This window comes from Balaenoptera acutorostrata, chromosome 2 (assembly GCF_949987535.1).
Source record: "Balaenoptera acutorostrata chromosome 2, mBalAcu1.1, whole genome shotgun sequence".
In the NCBI taxonomy this organism is placed as follows: domain Eukaryota; kingdom Metazoa; phylum Chordata; class Mammalia; order Artiodactyla; family Balaenopteridae; genus Balaenoptera; species Balaenoptera acutorostrata.
In genome coordinates, this window is record NC_080065.1 from 162,897,698 (window position 1) to 162,923,853 (window position 26,156).

At 40.5% G+C, this 26,156-nt stretch overlaps 1 protein-coding gene across 1 annotated transcript; it reads left to right on the plus strand.

Moving 5' to 3' along the window:
- The first annotated feature begins 394 nt into the window (after positions 1–394).
- On the plus strand, positions 395–21,497 carry LOC130707367 (UDP-N-acetylglucosamine--peptide N-acetylglucosaminyltransferase 110 kDa subunit-like). The gene is made up of 2 exons (XM_057541599.1): positions 395–455; positions 18,348–21,497. Exon 2 carries the CDS (start codon positions 18,357–18,359, stop codon positions 21,495–21,497), a length of 3,141 nt encoding a protein of 1,046 aa, XP_057397582.1. The 5' UTR covers positions 395–455; positions 18,348–18,356.
- Positions 21,498–26,156: the final 4,659 nt, after the last annotated feature.

Below are 26,156 nucleotides of genomic sequence, written 5' to 3' on the forward strand. Positions count from 1 at the left end.
GCATCGCGCTGACAGGGGAAAGGGGCAGCCGCCGGCATCACGCAGACTCGCGGGGCTGCACGCGCAGGAGAGCCCGGCAGCTGCAGGGAGGGCCGGGATCCCTGCTTCTGGGGACCTGGTAGGGGGAAAGGGCCTCGAGGTGCCTGGCTGAACGCGGAGCCGAGCCACCGCCTCCTCTGCCCGCTCCTCACTCCATAAGGCACCTAACCCCGCAACCCGTACCCCGCCCCCTGCACCGCCTCCCGGCGCTCGGGGCGGGCAGATGACGCAACGAGAATTCCCATTGTCTCCGTCACTCTCCACCAGAACGCGAGTGATTGGTTTCCGGGTAGGAGTGAGAGGAGCATCTGCCAACGAAAGTGGGCGTCCTACTTTGGAGGCGGGATACGAAGGAGCGAAGGCGGAGAAAGGGGCTGTGCGTTCAAGGAGGGGCGTGAGAGTTGACAGGCTTTGAGGTGAGAGGGGGACTGTGATTGGGCTGCCCTGGGACAGTGGGTCCGTGTGTGTCCTGCGCGTACCCCGACACCCACAGACGCGCACGCCCAGGGAAGCAGGCTGTGAGGGCTCCACCCTCCAGGGCCGTTTGTACCACTTGAGACAGAGGATACGTCAGGCAAACTTGACTTTGCAAGTACACCTGTTCTGGTGGTGGGATGTTTGAGAAGAATCCATCCCTTCCCCACTAATTTTAGGAATCTGAGTTTCTGTGTTGAGTAGACTAATTAAAAGAATGTAAGGCCATCAGAAGCAATGTCTGGGGGTTGGATTGAACACTGGGTGGATACTTTTACAGTTATCCTATGGAGTGAAAAGAGATCATCAAATCTTCTGTTCCAAGACAATAACTCTGAATTGCAGGGGTCAACAAGGACTTGTCCATCATTGCACCGTCAGTTAAATGGAGGTGTAATGGAGGGCACACCCTGTTGTCTTTTCCCAGAAGCAGATGGCCTCTTGGGAGAAATAATACCAGACTTGATGTAACAATCCACGGGGGTAAATTTAGTTTTTATTCTGCAGTGGAACTGAAGAGAAACTAAGATTTTGGATGACTGTCAGGAACCGAAGTTTACCCCACAGTAAACCAAGGTTTGAAACATTAAGCAGGAACAATTGATTGAAGGGTCCACATCAGATACCCTCCATTCGTTTCCATGAGAGAAAAAAGAAGTGGGAGATCAGATTGGTCTTCTCTTGGTGTCTGCCCACACTGACAAGCTTCCTCTGATTTCAGGCACTAAATGCAGGGGTCAGTTTCACTTAGAGGAGCCATCCCTCTCAGCTTCATTGTGCCCTCAGAACAGAAAGCATACTAGGTTCTGTAAAAAGTGGATGAAACCACTTTTTCTGTAAAATGCAAGAATTGCACCCATGAATACTAGTGACAGTTCCTCACTTTATCACATAGTAGAATAACAGCTAACATTTACTGAGCATTTCATGTGTCAGCCACTGTTGTAAGAATGTTTTATGTGTTAATTCCTTCAATCCTCCTATAATCCACAAGGTACGATACTACTATTATCCCCATTGTGTTCACATGTATTTGCTTTCCAGAATAACATATATTAAATATAAATGTAGTAAAAACTTTACTCTTTTAAATTTAGTATAATTGACCTATTGTGTTATTTTTTCCATCTGAAATGAAAGATTTCCTCATTCATTAGGAAATTGCCTTCCTTCATGGGGAAAAAGAATGATAAATGGCTTCTTTCTGATGAGTTTTTCAGAATATCAAGAACAAAAATTGACGGATTAAAATATGTGAAGTGTTTAAAAATGCTGGTAAATTGCCAAGTTGTCGATTTGATTAGAGCATGGTTTCATAATAGAAATGTTATCTCTGGCCACTCCTAAATATAAGTATGTAACGACCCCAACACTTTAGATTACAGTAATTCTAAATTTATACCAAGCCACAGTCCTAATGATCAATACCTGATTTGGATCTAAAACAACCTACCTAGCCATGTGTTAAAGTCTTTCTGTGTTTGTTCAAAACTGCCAACGCCAACTTAAATCAGACAACCAAAACAAATCTAAATGACGCACACAGAGAACTAGTATGATCTTAAAATACTATTTTCAGTTGCTCATAAGTCACCATGACCTATTTGGAGGTTCAATCACCTTCTCTTTACTAAATATATCTTGGTTGCCTCTTAAACCTTTGTTCTCATGAAATAAATACTGATCTTTATGTGTAAGGAATTCAGTCTCCAAACAAATCAAAGGTGGGCTAAAATCAACTAAACCCAGTATCGGCTTTCCAATGTCCATTTGTTGAGTTCTTAACAGTATTTTATTCTTAGTGAGTTTGGGAGTGGGCTCCAAGGGTATGAAAAGAAGCTTTAGGAAAACATACCCCTCAGTAAATTGGGACCCCCCTTAGAAGGAAGTGTGGATTGCTGGGCGAGAAGAGCATACCCGACTGTGCTAGCTATGGGATGGCTAGGTCCCGTGCAGATTATCTCTATTTGTTGAATATAAGTGTAACATAATCCCTGGAAATTCTATATATGTTAATGTTGGTAATGACCTCTTTACTATGTTGACCTACCTAGAAGAAGACAACACTGAAAGCGCAATTTGGTGGCATGGGAAATACCTTTGTTCTCAGTAACCCGTGTCTTGGCTGTTTGTGGAACAAGATTCCACCGTTAGCTAATCTGAAGTAGAACGATTACACTTACTTCTTGGTTCATGTATGGTAATGGACTATACTTTAGGTTGCATCAAAACTTGGAATCATTGGCTACCTCTGATTAATATGTAGCCCCATGTGAAGAGAGAATGAGATAACTAATGGGCCTACAGAGCTACCAAAACCTGCCTCTTCTAGTTTCATCCAGGTTTGCCAGGGGATGCATCCAAGCCCCAACCAAATCTAAGAGGCAGTCCAGGCTGTCAGTATCAGAAATGAGGTCACGGCTGAGAGAGAACACTAAACAGATCTGCACTGATGTTCATCTTCAGCTGATTAAACTCTCTTGTAGGTGGATTCTTTAGAGCAGCAACAAAAAGAGCCTTGCCTGAATTTTTGTCCCTGGCAGATGCTTACAGTAAAACTCCTTACTGCTTGTGACAGGCTATGTGCACCTTTGCACTAGGTGTTCCCTCTGTCTGAGCAGTTCCTACCCCAGTTACCCACATGGCTTGCTCCCTCATTTCCTCCAGTCTTCACTCAGATGTCATCACCTTCACAATGAAAGCTTTTCTGAAAACTCTTTTTTAAAATTGCAAGCACCCCCTAGATGTTCCCTACTCTCTTCCTTTTTTTTCCCCCAGAGCACACATCACCACCTACCTATTGTATATTTTAATTATTTTTTGTTCTGTCCGTGTAGAATGTAAGAGCCATGAAGGCAAGACTTTTTATCTGTTTTATTACTGCTGACTCTCCACAATAGTGCTTGGTACCTGGTAGACAATATTTGCTCAATGTTGTTGAAAAGAGTAGCAAATTTTAACCAGTGCTTGTCCCATGAACTAAACTGTGCCTTTCATCAGAAAAAAAAAAAAAAAAAAAGGATAATAAGAAGTATATCACTGTTGCAAAGACATAGCCACAGAGTAGAAAAATGTTCCATGTGGCTTTTTAAACTAAACAGATATTCGCACTGGGGCCAGCATTCAAAAGGGAAGCATATCTTGTATTATGATCCTTATACAGGCAAAGTGAAAAATACTAGTCCTAAGAGGGGTGGGATAAGGAGGGTGGGAGGGAGGGTGACGCGAGAGGGAGGAGATATGGGAACATATGTATCTGTATAACTGATTCACTTTGTTATAAAGCAGAAACTAACACCATTGTAAAGCAATTAGACTCCAATAAAGATGTTTAAAAAAATAATACTAGTCCTAGTGGCTCTTGGAGGCTCATCAGATGTTGAAAATGGAAACTGAAATTGGTAATGGAGAAAAGGCAGTTGAAATTTGCAGGAAAAAAAAATAACCAACTGGAACTGACAGAGAAGGACAGTTGAGGAGGATCCCTTACAGAGTGACATCTGCTGGTATGTGGTTAGTTCTCTCTCTCTGTTAGGAGCAATTCTCAAGAGGCCTGTGTAAGGAAACTGAAAAATATATATATTTAATTAAGTAGAAAGGAACATTTCATGTAAATAATAAATATTTTACTTTGTTTCTTTCCCCCCAGCTTTATTGAGATGTAATTGACATAAAAGATTGTGTAAGTTGAAGGCGTGTAATGTAATGATTTGATATGGGTATTTAGTGCAAAATGATTAACACGATAAGGTTACTTAACACATCCATCACCTCACATAGTTATAAACCTTTTTTATGATGAGAACTTTTAAATTCTATTCTCTTAGTAGCTTTTAAATATACAATATACTGTCGTTAACTATAGTCACCATGCTGTACATTACGTCCCTGAACTTATTCATCTTATAACTTGAAGTTTGTACCATTGACCACCCTCACCCATTTCTCCCACTCCCCAGCCCCTGCTCCTATTCTCTGTTCATATGAGTTTGGATTTTTTTCGATTCCACATGTAAGTGAGATCATATAGTATTTGTCTTTCTCCATCTGACTTACTTCACGTATCATAATGCCCTCAAGGTTCATCCATGTCATCACAAATGGCAGGATTTCCTTCTTTTTATGGCTGAATAATATTCCATTGTGTATATATACCACAATTTTTTCCCATTCATCCATCAGTGGACACTTGGGTTATTTTCATATCTTGGCTGTTGTAAATAGTGCTGCAATGAACATGGGAATGCACGTATCTCTTTGAGATATTGATTTCATTTCCTTCAGATATATACCCAGAAGTGGGATTGCTGGATCATATGGTAGTTCTATTTTTTAAGTTTTTGAGGAACCTCCATAATGTTCTACATAGTGGCTGCACCAGTTTACAATCCCATCAACAGTGCACAAGGGTTCCCATGTCTCTATATCCTCACCAGTACTTATTATTGCTTAACTTGTTGATAATAGCCATTCTAACAAGTGTGAGGTGGTATCTCATTTCGGTTTTAATTTGTATTTCTCTGATGATTAGTGATGTTGAGCACCTTTTCATATACCTGTTGACCGTTTGAATATCTTCTTTGGAAAAAATGTCTACTCAGATCCTTTGCCCATTTTTAATGGGATTGTTTTGGTTTTTTGCTATTGCATGAGTTGCTTATATATTTTGGATATGAACCCCTTATCAAATATGTTGTTTGCAAATATTTCTCCCATTCTGTGGGTGGTCTTTTCGTTTTTGTTGATTGTTTCTTTTGCTGTGCAGAAGGCTTTTTAGTTTGATGTAGTTTCAGTTGTTGATTTTTGCTTTTGTTGTGATGCTTTGGGTGTCATAACCATAAAATCCTTGATAAGACTAATGTCAAGGAGCTTTTCCCTATGCTTTTTTTTTTTTTTTAAAGATTTAACTTTATTTATTTTTGGCTGGGATGGGTCTTCGTTGCTGTGCACAGGCTTTCTCTAGCTGTGGCGAGCAGGGGCTATTCCTCATTGCGGTGCACGGGCTCCTCCTTGTGGTGGCTCCTCTTGTTGAGGAGCACAGGCTCTAGGCGTGTGGGCTTCAGTAGTTGCGGCGCGTGGGCTCAGTAGTTGTGGCACACAGGCTCGAGAGCGCAGGCTCAGTAGTTGTGTTGCACGGGCTTAGTTGCTCCGCGGCACGTGGGATCTTCCCGGACCAGGAATTGAACCCGTGTCCCCTGCATGGACAGGCAGATTCTTATCCACTGCGCCGCCAGGGAAGTCCCTATGCTTTGTTTTTAAAAGAAGTTCAGAAGAGGCAAGAGAAAGAGGGGGTATCTTGTTTTTTAAGTGATAAATATCAAAAGAGTATGCATGCAATTATTCCTGCCTGGATAGAAAATAGTGATGAGGACCACCAATTGTTCAGCTTTCATCTCCACAGCAGTTCCTATCGCCAACTATGATGCCAGGGGCACATCCCCTAGGCTGATGCATAAGTAGAGTTTTATCATTTAACTAAAAGACTGTATTGAACAAAGCCAACACATTCCGAGGCTAAATCAAGATTTGGGGGCCAGAAACCTGCAAATATTCTCTCTTTGCTGTGACATTTCATTTGTTTTAGTTCCAAACATGGTGTCAACAGTACATGAGAGCAGTAGTGGTCCTATGAAGAGACTGTGCTTGATTATCATAATACTATTTTTTTTAAGTGAGAGTTTGGAGTGATTAAAATGTGTCGATTAATTTCCTCCTCTGTGACTGAATTTTACTTTTTACCATATAAGTGTGTTGAGTGACTGCTGTTAAGGTGCAATCAACTCATCAGCAGCGCTTGACTAGAGAAGGTATTAAAATTATTTTAAACTTTTTATAGCACAGTGTCCTACCAAGCATCCTATTGAGAAGGTTTCCAGTGTCCTACCAAGCATCCTATTGAAAAGGTTCATATTAATATATTTAATAGGTCTACATGAGCATTTAATAGCAATAATACTAGCATCAGGCCTTAGTAACTCCTCATCAAGTCACTTATTAAATGCCTTCAAAGTGCGACGCTCTTGTATACTCTGTAAGAGATCCTTGTTTTCATACTTTGGTAAATTGTAGTCTCTCAGAGGTAAAAAGGTAATTTCTACAGATAAAGGTAGAAACCATGTCTAAACACAGGTCTTCCATAAGAGAGGTGCAAATAAAGCCAATGGAAGCAATGGGAGGGAAAGATCATTTTTGAGGAAAGGCTTCAGGAAAGAAGAGTATGAGGAAATCTTGTCACTAGGGATACACAGGCTGTGTTAGGAGATGATCGAGCAGTGTGCCTCGACTGATGGTAAATGGAAGATAAGTCTTGGTCTGTTGATGACATGTCATGGAGGTTGCCAGGCAAGGCTTGCCCTTTATCGAGTATGCAGGGAGGAGCTGTTGAAGATTCTTGAGCGGGTGGGGAGAACATGAATGGAGCTGGGCTTTTTGAATATTCATGCAAGAATAGTTTACAACCTGGATGGAGACTGTAAACTGGAAGATGATTTAGTAGACTTTGAGAATAGTCCATGGGAGTTTAGGTAATGAGAGTTAGGAGAATGATAGGGGACATGGAGGGGAGGAAAAGATGCAGGTGATACTCCTTAGCTGATGGACCTTGAAAGTAGGACGTCAGACAACTCTGAAGCTTCAGGCTTGGATGCCTAAGAGGATAGTGGTGGCTTTAACAGGAATAGGGAGCCAAGAGAAGGAGCAGGTTTGGGAGAAGATAATGAGCTCATCTATAAATAAGAGAACCAGAGGATATTCAAGTGGAGACAGTTTTTTCCTTTGTTTTATTGAGATATAATTGACGTATAGCACTGTATAAGTTGAAGGTGTACAGCGTAAAGACTTGACTTACCTATATTATGAAATGTTTACCGTAACTAGTTGAGTTAACATTCATCATCTGATTTTGATACAAGGGGAAAAAAGAGAAAAAAACTCGTTTGGAGTTTTTAAGAGCAGTTTTTAAATGATAGTTGAGAAGAGCATAGGTATGGTTTGGGGGGTTATCCATGTACATATGATAGTTGAAGCCATGGGCACAAATGAAGTTGGCGAGGGAGAAAAATATAGAAATAAAGAAAAAGAGGATCAAGGCGAAAATTTTGAGAAATTATACATTAGTGGAGGAGGAAAAGTAAACACATAAACAATCCAAAGAAAACAAAACTAGGAAAGAAGGCAGAAGGGAAGAACTTCTTAATTAAAGAATTTGGTGTCTCAGAGGATGTTTGGTAGATGTCTGTGGGATATCTGGGAGCTCACGTCCCCTTCTCTAAGATCTAATCCTCCGCCAACACACAGAGGGTTTGGGCCTGACAGCTATGTTTGTACGATTTGACCTTGTTCTTCTGACCATGGTTGGTTTGACCTGAGTTCGATAACTGACCAAAGCTGCACCAATCAGGTTTTCTCCCCTGGGAATTTGGAATTAAGAAATACAATGTTATTCTATTAAGGGCATGAACTGGGTGATCACAGAAACCTGTGCATGGGGTGGCCATCTTCTGTCACAGAAACAGAAAAGTGGAGGAAACCTGCCTTCTGAAAGAAACGAATGAAGTGACTTGCAGAAAATCAAAATGAGAACAGATGACCTGAGAGCGAGAGAGAGAGAAACTGAGAGTATGCTTATTTTCCCATGACGACTATTTTCTGTCTTATCCCTTTTCTTCAATCTTCTAAAACCATCCCCACACCTGCCTACCCTGATGCGACTCCAGTATATTCCTACCATCAAATCTACAAATCTTTTGGCATTTGGACCCATCTCTCCTTTCTTTCTTCCTCTCCTGTCAAAAGCCATTCCTCTACTTATGATTTAAATTCCTTCCCCCCTTCTTAGGGGTTTCATTTCTTCAGTTATTCCCTTCCTCTTGTTCATCATCAAATTCTTGATTATCCCCAATATGTATAAACATGCTCCATCCTAACATTTAGAAAAAAACAAAGATTCTTATGCTATCCCTTTCCATCTGTAATACTAATTCTCTGATCCCTTCACAGCAAACCTTCTTGAGAGAGATGTCTACAGGTTAACTCTGATTTCCTATTCAATCTACTCGAACCTGACTTCCACCCCCACCACGCCAATGAAAACTGCTAATCCATGTTGTCAACAGCCTACATATTGCTGGACCCAGTGGATGTTCCTTGAACCTCATCCTACTCCAACTTTTAGCAGTTTTCAACACAGTTAGTCAGGCTCAACTTCTTGAAAACCAAATCTCTTCTATTGGCTGGTCTGTCTCCTAATTTTCTAACCACTGCTGTTCAGTGACCTTCAGGGGTTTTTCCTCCTCTAATGCCCTCTAAAAACTGGGCTCTATTCTCTGCTTTCTTGTCTGTGAACTCACCTTCTTGGTAATCTCAGTCATTCCCACAGCTTTAAATACTAAAAATGGTAACAAATTCGCAAATTAATCTCTTTAGCCTAGACATTTCCTCCAAAATCTGTATTCAGATATTCATTTGTCTGTATGACATGTCAAGTCTCCGTGAATATCTGAAATTAATGTATCTGAAATAGAACTAAACTCTCAATTTCTATCAACCTGCTTTCCTCCCCTCACTATTAAAAAGAAATTCTATCTTTACTTTTTCCCACTTCAGTAAATGTTATCACCATTCACCCAGTTATTGTAAACAAGACAACCCAGGCAATATTCTTGATTTTTCCCTCTCCTTCCCTCCCCAACTCTAACCTATCAGCTGGTCCTCTTATTTGCTCCTCGTGAGTAGATGTGTAGTCCATCCACTTCTCTCCATCTCCTCTGCTACTACATTAAACCAAACTGCCATCATCTCTTACCTGAGCTATTGCTGTAGCTGCCAACTGGTCTTCTACCTTCTACTCTTGCCTCCTTTCATCTATTTTCTGCTCATCAGTCAGGGTAAACCTGGAAATACATCGGACCTTGTTGTTTCCTGCTTAAATCAGTTCAATGTTTTCCAATTAGTTTGCCATGAGATCCAAATTCCTTTAAATACTTAAAAGGCCTGGCCTGCTCTGGCTTCTGCCTCCTTCTCCAACCTTACCTCCCTTGATTCTCCCCCTCACCCTTTAAGTTCCAGCCACAGTGGCCTCCTTTCACTTCCCCCGAAACAGCACTGCAGGGTCTGCACACAGGTGTATCCTCAGCCTAAAACACTCCTTCCACAGCCCCAATCCTCAGTTGCCCTGAGTGGCTCCCTCACATTCTTCAGATCTCAGTTTAAATGCCTTGTCTTCAGAGTATCCTTTCTGAGTCCTTGCCTATCACTAATAACCTATAATAATGTATCATTAGGTCAGTTTGTTTCATCTGTAGTGCTCATTATATGGTGTAAATACACAATTGTTTACCTGTTTATGTAAGCCTTCCCCACTAGATTATAAAGTCTCTCAAGGCAGGGACCTTGTCTCTTCTGTTGACTACTTGGTCACTGAACACCTAGGAGTGCCTGGAATATAGCAGGTGCCCGAGAATTATTTGTTGAAACTTTATTGGTTACTGATAGCTTCCTAGTTCCTGATGCTAATCCCTGTGCAGCCCTATTATACTTTCTGTGAGAGAGTTTCTTTGGTCTTATATTACCCTCCCCCTTGCTGTTTCAATCATTTGAATAGGTTTTTGTTCTTATAGTTAAATGATGACTAATTGATAAAGTCTTTAAAAGGATGTGGTGATCAGCAATGTCAAAAGCTGTTAGATGGGGAAGAAGGTTAAGGGCTAAGCAAAGTCATTGGATCTCATCACTGGAAATCTTCACACCAATAGTGTCCATAAAATGTGGCTCTGTGGAAGCCAGGGTACAGTTGGGTTGATGAGAAGGGTGAGAAGATGAATGCAAGTAATGTAGAATTCTCTTTTTGAGAAATTTGACAGTAAACAGAAGGCATGAAGTCAAATGGGATCTTGGGGTTCATCAAAGTCCAAGAAAGTATATGTTGCTTTAGTTTAAAAAGCAGAGGGAAGAAACGTCTACTGATATGCCAATAGAAGCCAAAAGAGAAAAAAATGAAGTTGGAATGAGGAGGACTAATAGATTTAGTTTCCATGAGGCAGTAGAGGATTTGATCAAGAGCACAAGTTTGACAAAACGGGACAATGTTTCCCCCTCCATTTACAGGAAGAAGGGACGTTAAGAGAGTGAAGGTAAAGAAAAAATTTATGTAGAGCAAAGGAAGTTGAGCATGGCCATTTGAGGAGGTAGCAATGTCATCTACAACTGGTTGTCAAGGGGAATCTCTGGAAAGACTTTTCCAGACCACACCTCCATCCCTTTACTCCATGACCTCCCCACCCAAGATGGTAGACGCTCTCCACTGCACCTGCCGCAGAGACTCACTGCTGCTGAGGGCCACAGTGGTTGGTGGGAATGTGCCTTCTTTCTTAGGTGGGGTGGAACAGAAAAAAAGCCTGCAATCACTGAGGAGAGGGGTAGTCAGAAGGGAATATTGGGGTTTGAAGAGCTCTGACATCATGAGGAATACGACAAGGACATAGAATTGTTTTCCAAACATATATCTCATCAGGCATTCCTGGGGCCCTTCTAAAAATACAGAGTTCAGCCTCATTCCCTAGAGAGTCTAATTCAGCAGGTCTGGGAGCAGGAGGGGCAGGATTGTACAATTTTTAAAAAGTTCCCCAGGTGATGTTTATGATTTGGCCAATTTGGGAAACAGTGGATTAGAAATGATTAAAAGTTCACTAAGTTTAATTGCAGGCCCCACATATTTTCTCAGTGTTTAGCCAAATACAAAGATTTGTGGATAACTGACGTCAATTCGTGGAAATTACCCAAAGAAACAGTTTTCAGTGGATTGGTATCTAATTCTATTGTTCCATATAATCTGCAGTGATATTTAAAATGTAAGACTAGTTTATGGATATTTCTTTATAGAGAATTTCATTGAGGAAAAGGTAAATGGAATGGACCAGCTAACAGTTATTATTCATAATATAATAACAAACTCAGATGTTTTAAAGCCTGTTCTGCTTCTAGTTTGCTTACCTCCCAAATTAATAAGCTAAACATAATAAAAATCTAAGAATGTAACTTGATCTTACCCATTCCTAACATTCTTAGAGGAGATCTTTAGCCTGATAGCACTAGAGCTTTTGAGAGCAGATTCAGATCCATTTAAAATATTTTTTCCATTCCTTCCCAGAAAGAGTTATTTGTATTGATATACAACAGTTGGGCCCCAGACCACTTACTGGGACCACAGGGCCTCACTAATTTGTACCAGTTTTCCTCTATTCTAGTTGGTCCTGACCATCAGGTATAAATGAGTGCTAAATCAATATTAGCTGATACTTCCCCAGCTGTGGGAAGTATGGAAACCCTATCACATGAGCAAACACAGCCCTTCTTGGCTACATTTAAAATAAGGTGGTTATTATTACACTGTATGGGGAAAAGGCTTTTTTTTTTTTAAAGAAATCTCATGCCACCTTAATTTGCATTAACTTGATAGACTGATATCAATAGTCAGAATCAATTTTCAATTGTTATAGTTTCCCTACCACCGTTCACACTTCCTTCATTCTTTCAGGGAGGCTTCTTCTGCCTTCCTATTTCTTCCCACCTCCAGCCATGCCATATACCCCACACCATTTTTCCTTTCTAGTACTACTTACTCATCGGGTTGAGTAGAGAAGCCAAAGGTGACTTAGTTTACATACCTGCTTTAATTGCTCACCTTGGGTGGAGCAGTGTCTTAAATAAACTTCACTTTTGCCACAGCACCATTACTCAGTAAGGTATTTATACAAGTGTCACTTAATCCCATGAAAATAAACAAGGCACTTAAACTTGTTATTGAGAAAGAAGCTTTAGGCTTTAGCTGCCCACTCTCCTTACTCAAGGGCCAATCTCACCTCACTTATTCTTAGAAAACTTTTCAGCAGTTTTCCTTAAAGAAAATCAGGCAGAGCAAAGTACTGTGAGTCAGGTTTAAGCTACCCTTACCTTTGAAAGATAGGGTTCCTTTGTTAATTATCAATAACAAGGAATCTTGTCATTTCTCCCAATATTTCCAAGTCATAGCTACTCATAGCGGAGCTATGCATTCAATGCATTCCTAAATATTGAAAGCATATATGTTCAGTATTTAACCAGAGATGAAAACAGAAACAAATATTTAACATTCCAAAGAAATGGTGCAACTCTACATGATTTTTTATTTTCTATATCCTGAACTGTATAGAAATTTCATAGTATTTTTAAAGCACTTTCATAAATATGACCTTTTTGCTTGTGATCATTCTGTGAGGTAGTTATACTATTTCCATTTTTCAGATGGGAAAATTGAGGCTTGAAGCCTTGGCCAGGGTCACAGCACATGAGAGATTCAGAGCTGGGAATCAGCTCTCCTGACTCCAGGCCCAGTGTTTTCCCCTCTATAAAAATTGCCTTTATAGCAGGACAGTCAGGGATATGTTCACTCAGTAATAGAGAAGTATGGATCTTTTCCACCCCTAGTCATTGAAGGACCTATGAGCTGATAGTGTATGTGAGAGAGGACACTTCCTGCCTGAAAGATTGATGACTTACATTCAGAGCAACCTGATGTTGCACTCTGATAGGAGAAGGACCTGTCTAAAACGTCCTAATTGCTTAAAACATCCAGAGTGCCCAATAGGAAGACAGGGTGTGGTAATTATATATCTTGCTTTTGGCTTATCTTCTCCATATCCTCACCCTCACAGATGTCTTTCAAACATTGGTAATTACAGCTTTCAGAGCCAAAGCCTACAAACTCATAATCCACACAGATGACATACTAAAATCTACTCATATGTAAGGCTGAAGAAAGTTTCAGTGCTACTGGACTCACATTAAAAAAAAACTGCTTACAAAAGAGGTAGCCTTTATTTCTATGTCACTACTGCCTAGATGTGTAATGGTTTCTTGTTGATCTGTGAGGGTGCATATTAACTCATTTACCTCTAAATGTAATCAGTAACTTAAGAATAAAGTACACATGCAGATGACAAGACCATATGATTAAAAGCAAATAGTCTGACATTGGAAAACGGGTCCAAATTAATGTAACTAACTTGAAACAATGAAGGAACTGCTTCTAAGCAAGAGGAAGAATCAGTATCAAGAAATAAATGCAACACAGGAAAGCAGTTGTCCTTGTCATGCTGGCCTATAAATGGAACCTGAGTTAATAATATCATAATCTCTAAAGAATTCAGCAAGTTCTTGCTATAGTGGCAATGAGATAATATATAAAGTATGGTGGAATTTCCCACCATCTGTATCACTGACGAGCCCAATGGTAATTGGAATGGTTCAATGTCCCGCAGTTTTTAAGGGAAATCGTTTTAGGAGGAGTCACATTTCTAGATGAAGACACATTAACCCAATGATTTCAAAGAATATGGCTTGGGTCTGGTATCACATTTCAAGACCAAGAATTAGCACCTCAGTTACTTACTAAGTGAAAGATACTCCAATGATAATTGATAAGAAAACGGCTCAGAAATATGAGTGGGATTTTAAACAACTAAACTTGTTTGTCTCCCACTCTGATTGAATCCAGAAGTATTTATTTAGGGGAGCAAAAAATCCAGATGACTTGGAAGCAAATGTTTCTGTTCGTTGAAGAATAAGGATGTCTTCTGCCAAATGCAGCCATTTCCAAACGCAATGAAGGACTATGGCTCATATTTCAATCCTGCCCCTTCCTAGCTCGGCCCTCATTCTCTGACCATCTTCTCCGAATTCCCTTGCAGGATTCCCTTCAGGACCATTGCTAATTCATGCCTTCTGGAATCCACCTTCCTCATAGCTACTGAGGCTTTTCCCACCTTTTCAGAAAAAAGTTTGCCCTGGGTGATATACATAAATCTTTGCCCAGCCTCAACCAGCTTGCTTTCTAGCTAACAGGTTTATCTGTGGCCCCAGGGGGCAGGATAGTGTGAGAGAGGGGGCTCAAAAGACCATTACCTTTCAGTACACAGCTAGGTAAACTAATTCCACCAAAGATCACAGGTTTCTATATTTCCTTGAATATGCTTTTTTTTTTAAAACGTCATCAAAATTTCACGTTTTAAATATTTTTTTAAAGGAATTCCTTTTATTTTTTTATTATTTATTTATTTATTTTTGGCTGTGTTGGGTCTTCGTTTCTGTGCAAGGGCTTTCTCTAGTTGCGGCAAGCGGGGGCCACTCTTCATGGTGGTGCACGGGCCTCTCACTATCGCGGCCTCTCTTGTTGCGGAGCACAAGCTCCAGACGTGCAGGCTCAGTAGTTGTGGCTCACGGGCCTAGTTGCTCCGCGGCATGTGGGATCTTCCCAGACCAGGGCTTGAACCCGTGTCCCCTGCAATGGCGGGCAGATTCTCAACCACTGCGCCACTAGGGAAGCCCAGGATTTGTATTGTATTGCTAACAAAGAGACTGCATTTCTCCTCTGATGAATGTGCACAAGAAAGCATGCTGTCCCCGGTGATCGTTGGGTACCGTCTCATGATCCTGAGGGAAGCCATCCTATCCTTCTGGTTACGTGATACAGTGGGTTTCCTTATTGTTTAGGCCAGTTTTATTTGGAGTTTCAATTTTTACAGTGAAAAGTTGTCATAACTCTTTCTGTTCTAGGGGGTTTTTTTTGTTTGTTTTGTTTTTGTCAATTCCTGTTGGGTATTATTTGTATTGTTGATGTGGCAAGAACTCTACTGAGATATAGTCTTCTTGTCTTTATATTATGAATATATCTCTAAGTTTATCACTTATCATTTACTCCTTACTCTTGTTTAATATAGAGAAGATTATAATTTAAGTCTATTAAATCCATCAGTGTGTTTCTGCATGATGTATTCCATTGCTTTTACTTTTATTCATTCATTCATTAAAGAGTGTGTGTGTGTGTGTGTGTGTGTACTACAAGGTGCCAAGTACTACGAGAGGCAATAAGACTATTTACTGTGAGACAAGAAAGACACAGCCCCTGTCCTCGTGGAGTTCATATCCTGGTGGGGGATTGAGAATATGTTAGACGTTCACTGAAAAGCCACACAAGTGTGTGTAAGCTACTAAAGGATAGAGGCTACAGAGGGAAGGACCCAGTCTAGGAGCACTTTCATAGGAGGGTTAGGTCTAGTTAGGGAAGTCAGGGGAAGCTTTCCTGGGGAAGTGGTGACTGAGCTAAGAATGATAAAGAGGACTTAGGTAGTGGGCTAAGAGCATTACAGGCAGTGGAAAGAGCAGGTCCAAATGTCCTGCTCAGGGGCAAGCACAGGAAACAGGAAGGACGGAAAGAATGTAGAACATGGTCCACATCCTCAGAGGGGCCTGGCGTAAGTGAAGGCGGAAGGTTGAAGGGTGGGAAGTGGGGGATGCTGACCACGCAGGGCCAGTAAGTCCATGTTAAGGAGTTGTGTCTCCTTCCTAAGATCTATGGGAAATCACTGAAGGTGTCATCTTTGACAACCACATTACTTTTACCTCCAAACATCCAATCTCATAACAAGTCCTAACAACTTTGCTTTCTAAATATCTCTTCAATCTATCCACTGCAATCCATCCACTTCTGTTCATCATTACCAACACTTCCTCAGCCCATTCTATCATCATTTGTGTCTGGACTAGGGGAATAGAGTCCTCAATGATCTATTTGCACCTACTCTTGCCCCACTCCAATCCATTCCTGCACAGTTATGGGAAGACAGGCCTGACCTTGATACCATTTGATGACACAGAAAACACTGAAAGAGGACCAGTTTGTTTTTCATTAGTCTTGTTCTTGAGAGGTTGTGGAGTGGGCAGTTCATGAGTTTAATCTTGGACCTGCTGAGTTTTAAATATCCCTGGGATGTCCTAGAGAAGAAGCCAAGCCGGAGGTGTCTGTTAGGTAGATATCTTCTGCCTCCCCATCTAGAGCCACTCTCCACCCATCTCTACGCTGATCCCTGCCTGGAGACATTGACGTGTGTGGGATGTCAAGATTCCATGTATCCCCAGCACCTGCTCCCGTGTGCTCTGCCTTCTAGTTGCGTTCAGCCCATAGGAGGTACATGAAGGAAGAAGCGTGAAGGCTGAGTATTTACTCGATACGATATACATCCTGCATCATCTCTTCCTCTTCCCCACCTCCTCCTCTTTCCACCCTGCCTCCTTCAAACCCTCTTCCTCTGCCTCCTGCTCCTCCTGCTCTTCTTCCTCCCACCTCTTCCTCTTTTTTTCTCTCTCGAATCCAGTAATCATTTCCACCTCCTCCTTTTTTTAAAAATTAATTAAGTAATTTTTGGCTGGGTTGGATCTTTGCTGCGCCCGGGCTTTCTCTAGTCGTGGTAAGTGGGGGCTACTCTTCGTTGCAGTGAGTGGGCTTCTCATTTCGGTGGCTTCTCTTGTTGCAGAGCACGGGTTCTAGGTGCCCGGTCTTCAGAAGTTGCGGCACGTGGGCTTCAGTAGTTGCGGCACGTGGGCTCAGTAGTTGTGGCTCGCGGGCTCTAGAGTGCAGGCTGAGTAGTTGTGGCGCACAGGCTCAGTTGCTCCGTGGCATGTGGGATCTTTCCGGACCAGGGCTTGAACCCCTGCACTGGCAGGTGGATTCTTAACCACTGAGCCACCAGGGAAGTCCCTAACCTCCTCCTTTAAGCCTAGGCAGTAAAAGCTCCCTGAGATGCTGGACTACTGTCCTCTGTTGTTTTCCCCAAACCCTTTGCAAATGATCTCTTGACTACAGTCTCCTTAATTACGGTACATTTGAGTGTGCCACCTTTCTCTTTCAGGGATTCTGACTTATACTGATAGGTAAGAAATGCCTGGGGGAGAGTTACATTTGAGTCACCTGAGTAGAGGTGGTAATTGGAGCCGTGGGTAAATGTGAATATCTTGGGAGACAGTGTAGAGAAGGAATGGGCCCTGAGGAACTCAAACATGTAATGGCTTTCAAAGGACGATAATCTTGCAAAGGAATTGGAGAAGTAGCAACCAAAGTGAGGTGAAAAATCGGGGCAGTGTGTGTCATAGAAGTCAAAGGAAGCAAAGGGAAGAAAAAGAGTGTTGGTAGTCAAGATTATCAGTTGGTCCTGCAAAGTCATTGGATTTAGTGACTTATACCATCGTGAATCTGTTACATATTTTCTGTGCTCCCTCTGAACAATGATTTAATTTTTTTTACATTAACTTCTCTATAATTGATTTTAGGTAAATACAGTCAAATTTGTTTTAGAACGTATTTTAAGGTAAAAAATTAACTACCCTTCCTTAACCATTATTCCAACATTATTTATTTTATACTTTCTCTATTACCATTATTTCCTCCAACATTCACTGTTTCCAAAAATATGAAGAGATGTTTGAGCACTTTCTGCTAGATGTATAAGAGCTTTCTATTTGACTGTATCATAGTGGTTCAACGGTTGTCTCTTTAGCATTCATTTTAAAATGTATCCATTAGAACAAGTCTGACCTCTTAATTTTAATTTTCAGAATTCTATTATCAATAGCCCCATTTATTCTTCCAGATAAACTTTATATTTTTTTAACATCTTTATTGGAGTATAATTGCTTTACTATGGTGTGTTAGTTTCTGCTTTATAACAAAGTGAATCAGTTATACATATACATATGTCCCCACATCTCTTCCCTCTTGCATCTCCAGATAAACTTTAGAACCATTTTATCAATTAAAAAAGACTTCATTGTGATTTTTTTCAAGACCGTGAGACATAGATGGCCAACCAGAGTTCCTAAGGTTCAGTGTATGTAACTGTTGCCGCCGCTTAAGCCTGCCAAAGCAGTGGTACGGCTGCTGCCCTTGTATTTGCTACCTCTAGAAACATTCTTGCCAGTAGTGGCAGCAGCGGGACTCAATTACCCTCTTTTCACACTCCCTCCAGAAGCTCCAGATGGCGTCTTCCGTGGGCAACGTGGCCGACAGCACAGACCCAACGAAACGTATGCTTTCCTTCCAAGGGTTAGCAGAGTTGACACAGCGAGCCTATCAGGCGGGAGATTTTGAGGCAGCTGAGAGACACTGCATGCAGCTCTGGAGACAAGAGCTAGACAATACTGGTGTACTTTTATTACTTTCATCTATACACTTCCGGTGTCGAAGGCTGGACGGATCTGCCCGCTTTAGTAGTCTGGCAATTAAAAAGAACCCTCTTCTGGCAGAAGCCTATTCAAATTTGGGGAATGTGTACAAGGAAAGCGGGCAGTTGCAGGAAGCAATCGAGCATTACCGGCATGCGTTGCGTCTCAAACCAGATTTCATCGATGGTTATATTAACCTGGCAGCCGCTTTGGTAGCAGCAGGCGACATGGAAGGGGCAGTACAAGCTTACGCCTCTGCTCTTCAGTACAATCCTGATCTGTACTTTGTTTGCAGTGACCTGGGGAACCTGCTCAAAGCCCTGGGTCGCTTGGAAGAAGCCAAGGCATGTTATTTGAAAGCAATTGAGACGCAACCGAACTTTGCAGTAGCTTGGAGTAATCTTGCCTGTGTTTTCAATGCACAAGGGGAGATTTGGCTTGCAATTCATCACTTTGAAAAGGCTGTCACCCATGACCCCAATTTTCTGGATGCTTATATCAATTTAGGAAATGTCTTCAAAGAGGCACGGATTTTTGAACGAGCTGTGGCAGCTTACCTTCGTGCCCTAAGCTTGAGTCCAAATCATGCAGTGGTACATGGCAGCCTGGCTTGTGTATACTATGAGCAAGGCCTGATAGATCTGGCAATAGACACCTACAGGCGAGCTATTGAATTGCAACCACACTTCCCGGACGCTTACTGCAACCTAGCCAACGCTCTCAAAGAGAAGGGCAGTGTTGCCGAAGCAGAAGATTGTTATAGTACAGCTCTCTGGCTGTGTCCCACCCATGCAGACTCTCTGAATAACCTAGCCAATACCAAGCGAGAACAGGGAAACACTGAAGAGGCAGTTCGCTTGTATTGTAAAGCATTAGAAGTCTTCCCAGAGTTTGCTGCTGCCCATTCAAATTTAGCAAGTGTATTGCAGCAGCAGGGAAAAGTGCAGGAAGCTCTGATGCATTATAAGGAGGCTATTCGAATCAGTCCTACCTTTGCCGAGGCCTACTGTAATATGGGAAACACTCTAACGGGGATGCAGGATGTTCAGGGAGCCTTGCAGTGTTATACCCGTGCCATTCAGATTGACCCTGCATTTGCGGAAGCCCACAGCAATCTGGCTTCCATTCACCAGGATTCAGGGAATATTCCAGAAGCAATTGCTTCTTATCGCACTGCTCTGAAGCTTCAACCTGATTTTCCTGACGCGTATTGTAATCTGGCTCATTGCCTGCAGACTGTCTGTGACTGGACAGACTATGATGAGCGCATGAAGAGGCTGGTCAGCGTTGTGGCTGACCAGTTAGAGAAGAACAGGTTGCCTTCCGTGCAGCCTCATCACAGCATGTTATATCCTCTTCCTCACGGCGTCAGGAAGGCTATTGCCGAGAGGCATGGGCACCTCTGCCTGGATAACATCAGTGTCCTTCACAAACCACCGTATGAACATCCAAAGGACTTGAAGCTCAGTGATGGTCGACTGCGTGTAGGATACGTGAGTTCTGACTTTGGGAACCATCCTACTTCTCATCTTATGCAGTCTATTCCAGGCATGCACAATCGTGATAAATTTGAGGTATTCTGTTATGCCCTGAGCCCAGATGATGGCACAAACTTCCGAGCGAAGGTGATGGCAGAAGCCGATCATTTCGTTGATCTTTCTCAGATTCCATGCGATGGAAAAGCAGCTGATCGCATCCATCAAGATGGTATACACATCCTTGTAAATATGAATGGTTATACCAGGGGTGCTCGAAATGAACTCTTTGCTCTCAGGCCAGCTCCTATTCAGGCAATGTGGCTGGGGTACCCTGGGACTAGTGGCGCACTTTTCATGGATTATATCATCACTGATCAGGAAACTTCACCTGCTGAAGTTGCTGAGCAATATTCTGAGAAACTGGCTTATATGCCCCATACTTTCTTTATTGGTGATCATGCTAATATGTTCCCTCACCTGAAGGAAAAAGCAGTCATCGATTTTAAGTCCAATGGGCACATTTATGACAATCGAATTGTGCTGAATGGCATCGACCTCAAAGCATTTCTTGATAGTCTACCAGACGTGAAAATTGTCAAGATGAAATGTCCTGATGGAGGAGACAAAACAGACAGCAGTAATATAGCTCTCAATATGCCTGTCATTCCTATGAATACGATTGCAGAAGCAGTTATTGAAATGATTAACAGAGGACAAATTCAGATAACAATTAATGGATTCAGTATTAGCAATGGACTGGCAACTACCCAGATCAACAATAAGGCTGCCACTGGAGAGGAGGTTCCCCGTACCATTATTGTAACCACACGTTCTCAGTACGGGTTACCGGAAGATGCCATTGTGTACTGTAACTTTAATCAGTTATATAAAATTGACCCATCTACTTTGCAGATGTGGGCAAATATTCTGAAGCGTGTTCCCAATAGCGTACTGTGGCTGTTGCGTTTCCCAGCAGTAGGAGAACCTAATATTCAACAGTACGTGCAAAATATGGGCCTTCCCCAGAACCGTATCATTTTTTCACCTGTTGCTCCTAAAGAGGAACATGTTCGGAGAGGCCAGCTGGCTGATGTCTGCTTGGACACTCCACTCTGTAATGGACACACCACAGGGATGGATGTCCTTTGGTCGGGGACACCCATGGTGACTATGCCAGGAGAGACTCTTGCTTCCCGAGTTGCAGCTTCCCAGCTCACTTGTTTAGGCTGTCTTGAGCTTATTGCTAAAAATAGACAAGAGTATGAAGACATAGCTGTGAAACTGGGAACTGATCTAGAATACCTGAAGAGAATTCGTGGCAAAGTCTGGAAGCAGAGAATATCTAGCCCTCTGTTCAACACCAAACAATACACAATGGAACTAGAGCAGCTCTATCTACAGATGTGGGAGCATTATGCAGCTGGCAACAAACCTGATCACATGATGAAGCCTGTTGAAGTCACTGAGTCGGCCTAAATTATAACTGTGCACAGGAGAATTACCCCTGTACCTGAGCCTCAACCTTCTGGGGGAAAGGGAACTAGATACGTTACTTTGTACTTACCTTTGTAGCAATATCATGTTGCAGATGGGTGACAGACAGTGATAACAAATAGCACAGCCAGACTTGCTTCCTGCATGATCATGACAGGGAGAGACACAAGAGATGGGAGACTGCTGTTCCACAAGGTGTCTCCGTAGAATTTTGCAGCAGCCAGGTGTTAGAAGTCTGGAAAGTCTGATCTCCCTTGGTCTTCCATGGGATGGGTGGTTAGTGTGGAGGGGAGATAGAGATTGCCCAGTCTTCTGACTTAATTTTTTCTTTATATTTGGGGTATTGGAGCAATTAAAAATGTTTGGTTTCAGGTTTTATTTTTTTTTTTTTTTTGGGTTCAGGTATTTTTATTCATGTGAAGTGTATATGATTCTCTTGAGATAAGGTTTCAAGCTAAAATATTCCTTGTTTTAGTTTCTGAACTCTACAGATAAATGGGGACTTTGCTGGTGTAGTCTTTTTATAGGTTTAATAAACCACTTGAGCCTATATCAGTCATTTTAGTGTCTGACATGTTTGGAACTATCAGTGCTTTGTTGGTTTATGGCTTAAATTCTTTTTCTGGTCCGTTTCCTTCTTCCCTTCCCCCCACTTTAAACATTTTCCTGTAACTTGGCTAACAAAAAACCAAGACTGATTCAAAACCTCCCAGAGTGTTTCTCTTAAACGCATCATCTGGTGCCAAATGAAGATTCTTAGGAGTGATTATTAATTATGAAGGGCACAGTTGTGGTACTGTCACTGATGATAATAATAATGGATTTTTGGCCTAGAGTTTTGACCTACTTCACCAGTGTTTTACCGTTGACTGCCCCTCTATGCTGCTTCCAAAAGTGATAGTGTGTGATAAGATTTTTACTTTCACTTATAAAGTTTGTTTTCTTTTTTGAGTCCTGTTCTTCCTTTTTCTTTCACCAGAAATGAAATCCCAGGTAAGTACAAGTACTCAAATATTTGATCAGTAAGTCACAGTTATCTCCAGTACATTAAATAACTTTCATCAAAAAACATGTTATAGGTAAAAAGCTCTGGAGGACCTGCTATGTATATGATTATTATGTTTCAGACCTTCTAGGGTGTTATATATAATAACTTGTCTTCTGGACGTGGTCTTGAAGTCTTTATGGATTCAGCCTCAGTAGTAGCGAACTGCACTGCTACTTGGTTTGGAGTATAAATTAGACTTTAGCCCTCCTGGAGGTTGAGTTTTTGGTATTAAAAACCATAGGAATGAAAAAAAAAAAAACCATAGGAATGAAATTATTGTATTTCAACAAAGGATTGAGGGCTTGAGGCTTAAACAAGCCAACATATGAATATATGTTTTTATCTTGCTGTACTGCACATATGCTGTCTAGTAACAGATATTTTGTCTGCTAGTAGTGTTCTAGATTCTGTCTTTCCAAAGCGCTGAGGCAGTGCATCTATTCTGTAGTTGCAGCTGATGCCTGAATGTATCCTAGCTGACAAATGATTGATTAATAAGAACTTGAATTTCGGAAAGATTTGTACTGTTAACCAAAATCTGAACAAGGAGTCTCAAATGTAATTCTTAGCCAGAATTACATGTTAATGAACGATTTAACAGTGTAAATCAAGGAACATCAGTGTAGGGATTTCTTTTAATTTATTTTTTACCTGCTTGAAAGAATCAGTTAAAGGTTGCCAGCTTGGTTGCAGATGAACGGACGTTTGAAGTTCACCACACTACTTCATGTGGAACAGGAGAATAGACTTCCAGCGCCCTCAAGGCTGTGACCTTGCAGCCATTTTACATAGCACAGCATCCCCCTAGAGGGATGAACCTTTCCCTGCCCGAAAAGTAGCCGCTCTTGTTGAAGCTTTGCTTTTTGTAACAGGCTTTTGTTTCCAGGTGACATGTCTGTGGAAGACTTAATTCTGAATAGAGATATAGATATTACTGGAAACTAATTGTTTTTTTCTATTATACTCTGCTTTATCAAAAAAGTAAAACATTTACATTGTGCTACAGAAATTCAGATGTTGTCTTGCAATCTTTAAACAATAAATGAATGATTTGCCCTTAAAAACAAAAAACAAAAACCAAAAAAACTTCATTGTGATTTTGTTTGGGATTATTTTAATCCTGTAAATTAAATGGGAAAGAAGTTAAATCTTTATTATATTGCCTTTTAGCCAGAAACTTGATAGATAGATAGATAAATCCATTTATCTTCATATCTCATTTTTAACTCTAATAAAAGTGTAACCGTTTTCTTCAAATAATATGTTAATATATTTTGTGAAGGTCATTTCCAAATATTTTATATTTACATTCTTCTTTCTGATGTTTCTTAGATATTCTTTGCTACTCTTTCTCTGACTTTTTTTGGTATAATAGTAATATATGTTTCTGGTAGAAAAAAATGAGAAGAAATCAAGAGAAAACAACCTAAATATAATTCTAATAGTCAACACCCAGATTCCAATACAGTTAACTTTTTGGTGTACTCACTAAATGCTTTTTATATTCTTATGTATGTGTATTTTTATATTTCTTATGTAAATGAGATATCATACTGTTCTGTAACTTCTTTCATCTACTGTACAAGGAACATCTCATGTCAGTGTATGCACTTCATTGCTGGATGCTATTCTGTTATACAGATGTACCTTAATTTATTTAACCAGACCTTTACTGGGGACCTTTGTTCTTGTTTCTAACTTTCCAGCATGAAATCATTCTGTGATAAAGCTCTTTTTACCTCCTCAATTCCAAAGAGCCTTGACATTTTATTAAGTATCGGATATATACAAAAGAATATTTATAAAATAAATGTTTAAGGACAAAAAAAGTAACAAGGACATGCACCTTGTGCACCTACTGTCCCATTTAAGACATAGAACATTTAAGCCCCTATGTGTCCCTCTCCAATCCCATCCTTCCTAATCATTCTATATATACATCTGTTTGTGTATGTATATATACATATATATGTATGTATATATGATTTTTGCATGCTTTTGAACTTCATATAATTGGAATTTACCATATGGGTCTTTCTGGGACATACTTTTTCCACTTAATAACATGTTCCTGAGATGCATCCACGTTGTTGCAAATAACTACAGTTTATTCATGTTTATTTCTGTATAGTATTCAATTATATGAATATACCAGAATTTTACTGCATTCTACTGTTGGTGAATATCTTGGTTATATCTAGTTTTTGCTCTTACAGATATGCTACTATGAACATCTTGTACCTACCGCCCACTACATGTGTACAAGAGTTTCTCTAGGCCAAACATCAGAGAGTAGAATTGCTGAGTCAAAAGGCATGCATACCTTCAACCTAATAGATAATGCAAATTATCTTCCAAAATGGTTGAAATAAATTGACTCTCCCACAAACACTGTATAAGAATTCAGTGGTTCCACATCTCTAATTCTTGGTATTCCACATTGAAAAATTTTTGTCAAGCTGATGAGATTGAAATAATATGCCACTGTGGCTTTAATTTGCATTTCCCTGATTACAAATGAAGTTGAACATATTTTCATATGTTATTTTACCATTTGTGTTCTCTCTTCAGTGATATGCCCAGTCAAATCTTTTTCCCCTTTAAAATAAATTAGGTTGTAGTTTTCTGAATGGCTTATAGTTTTTATATGGTCTGGATACTAACCCTTTGTCATATGGGTATAGCAAATACCCTCTCCCAGTGTGTGACTCATATTTTCACTTCTGTTATGGTATATCTTGATGAACAGAAGTTCTTCATTTTAATGTAATTGACTTTAATAGTAATTTACTTTACTCCCTGTGTTTTTCTGTCTCGCTTCAGAGATTCTTCTCATCCGTTAATTGAAAAGGGCATTTTCTTTTATTACTTTCAAAAAGCTTAAAAACTCTACCTAATTTTGAGTCTTTTAGACACCTAGAACTGATTTTTGGCATGTGGTGTGGGGTAGGGGTTCAGATACCTTCTTTTCTATATGAATACCCAGTTGTCTCAGCATCAGTTATTTAAAGCTCATACTTTCTCAACTGATTTTCAGTGTCCGTTCTGATACACTTGAGAATCAACTTGCCAAGTTCCACTATCCATTCCTCAATGCCCACCAGTCAAAATAAATACTTTGTTGGGATTTTAAATGTAATAAAAGAAATCTATGGATCAATTGGAAAAGCAATGACAACTTTATAATATTGAATTTTCCTACCCATAAACATAGTATCTCTTTCCATTTATTTAAATTTCCTTTGATTTCTCTCAGTCATTTTATGATTTTCTGTATATAGGTCTTACTCATATTTTGTTAAATCTCTTCCTAGGTAATTAATATTTTTGATACTACTGTAAATGGCATCTGTCTTTATTACACGTTCTAATTTTTTGTTGCTGGTATATAGAAATGCATTTTTAAAATATTGACCTTATAAGTATCAACTTTACTAAAAAAAATCTTAATTCTATTTTTATGTATAGGAAAATTTTTAAAGTGGGGGGAAGGGAAGAAGGAAACGGACCAGAAAAAGAATTTAAGCCAGAAACCAACAAAGCACTGATAGTTCCAAACATGTCAGACACTAAAATGACTGATATAGGCTCAA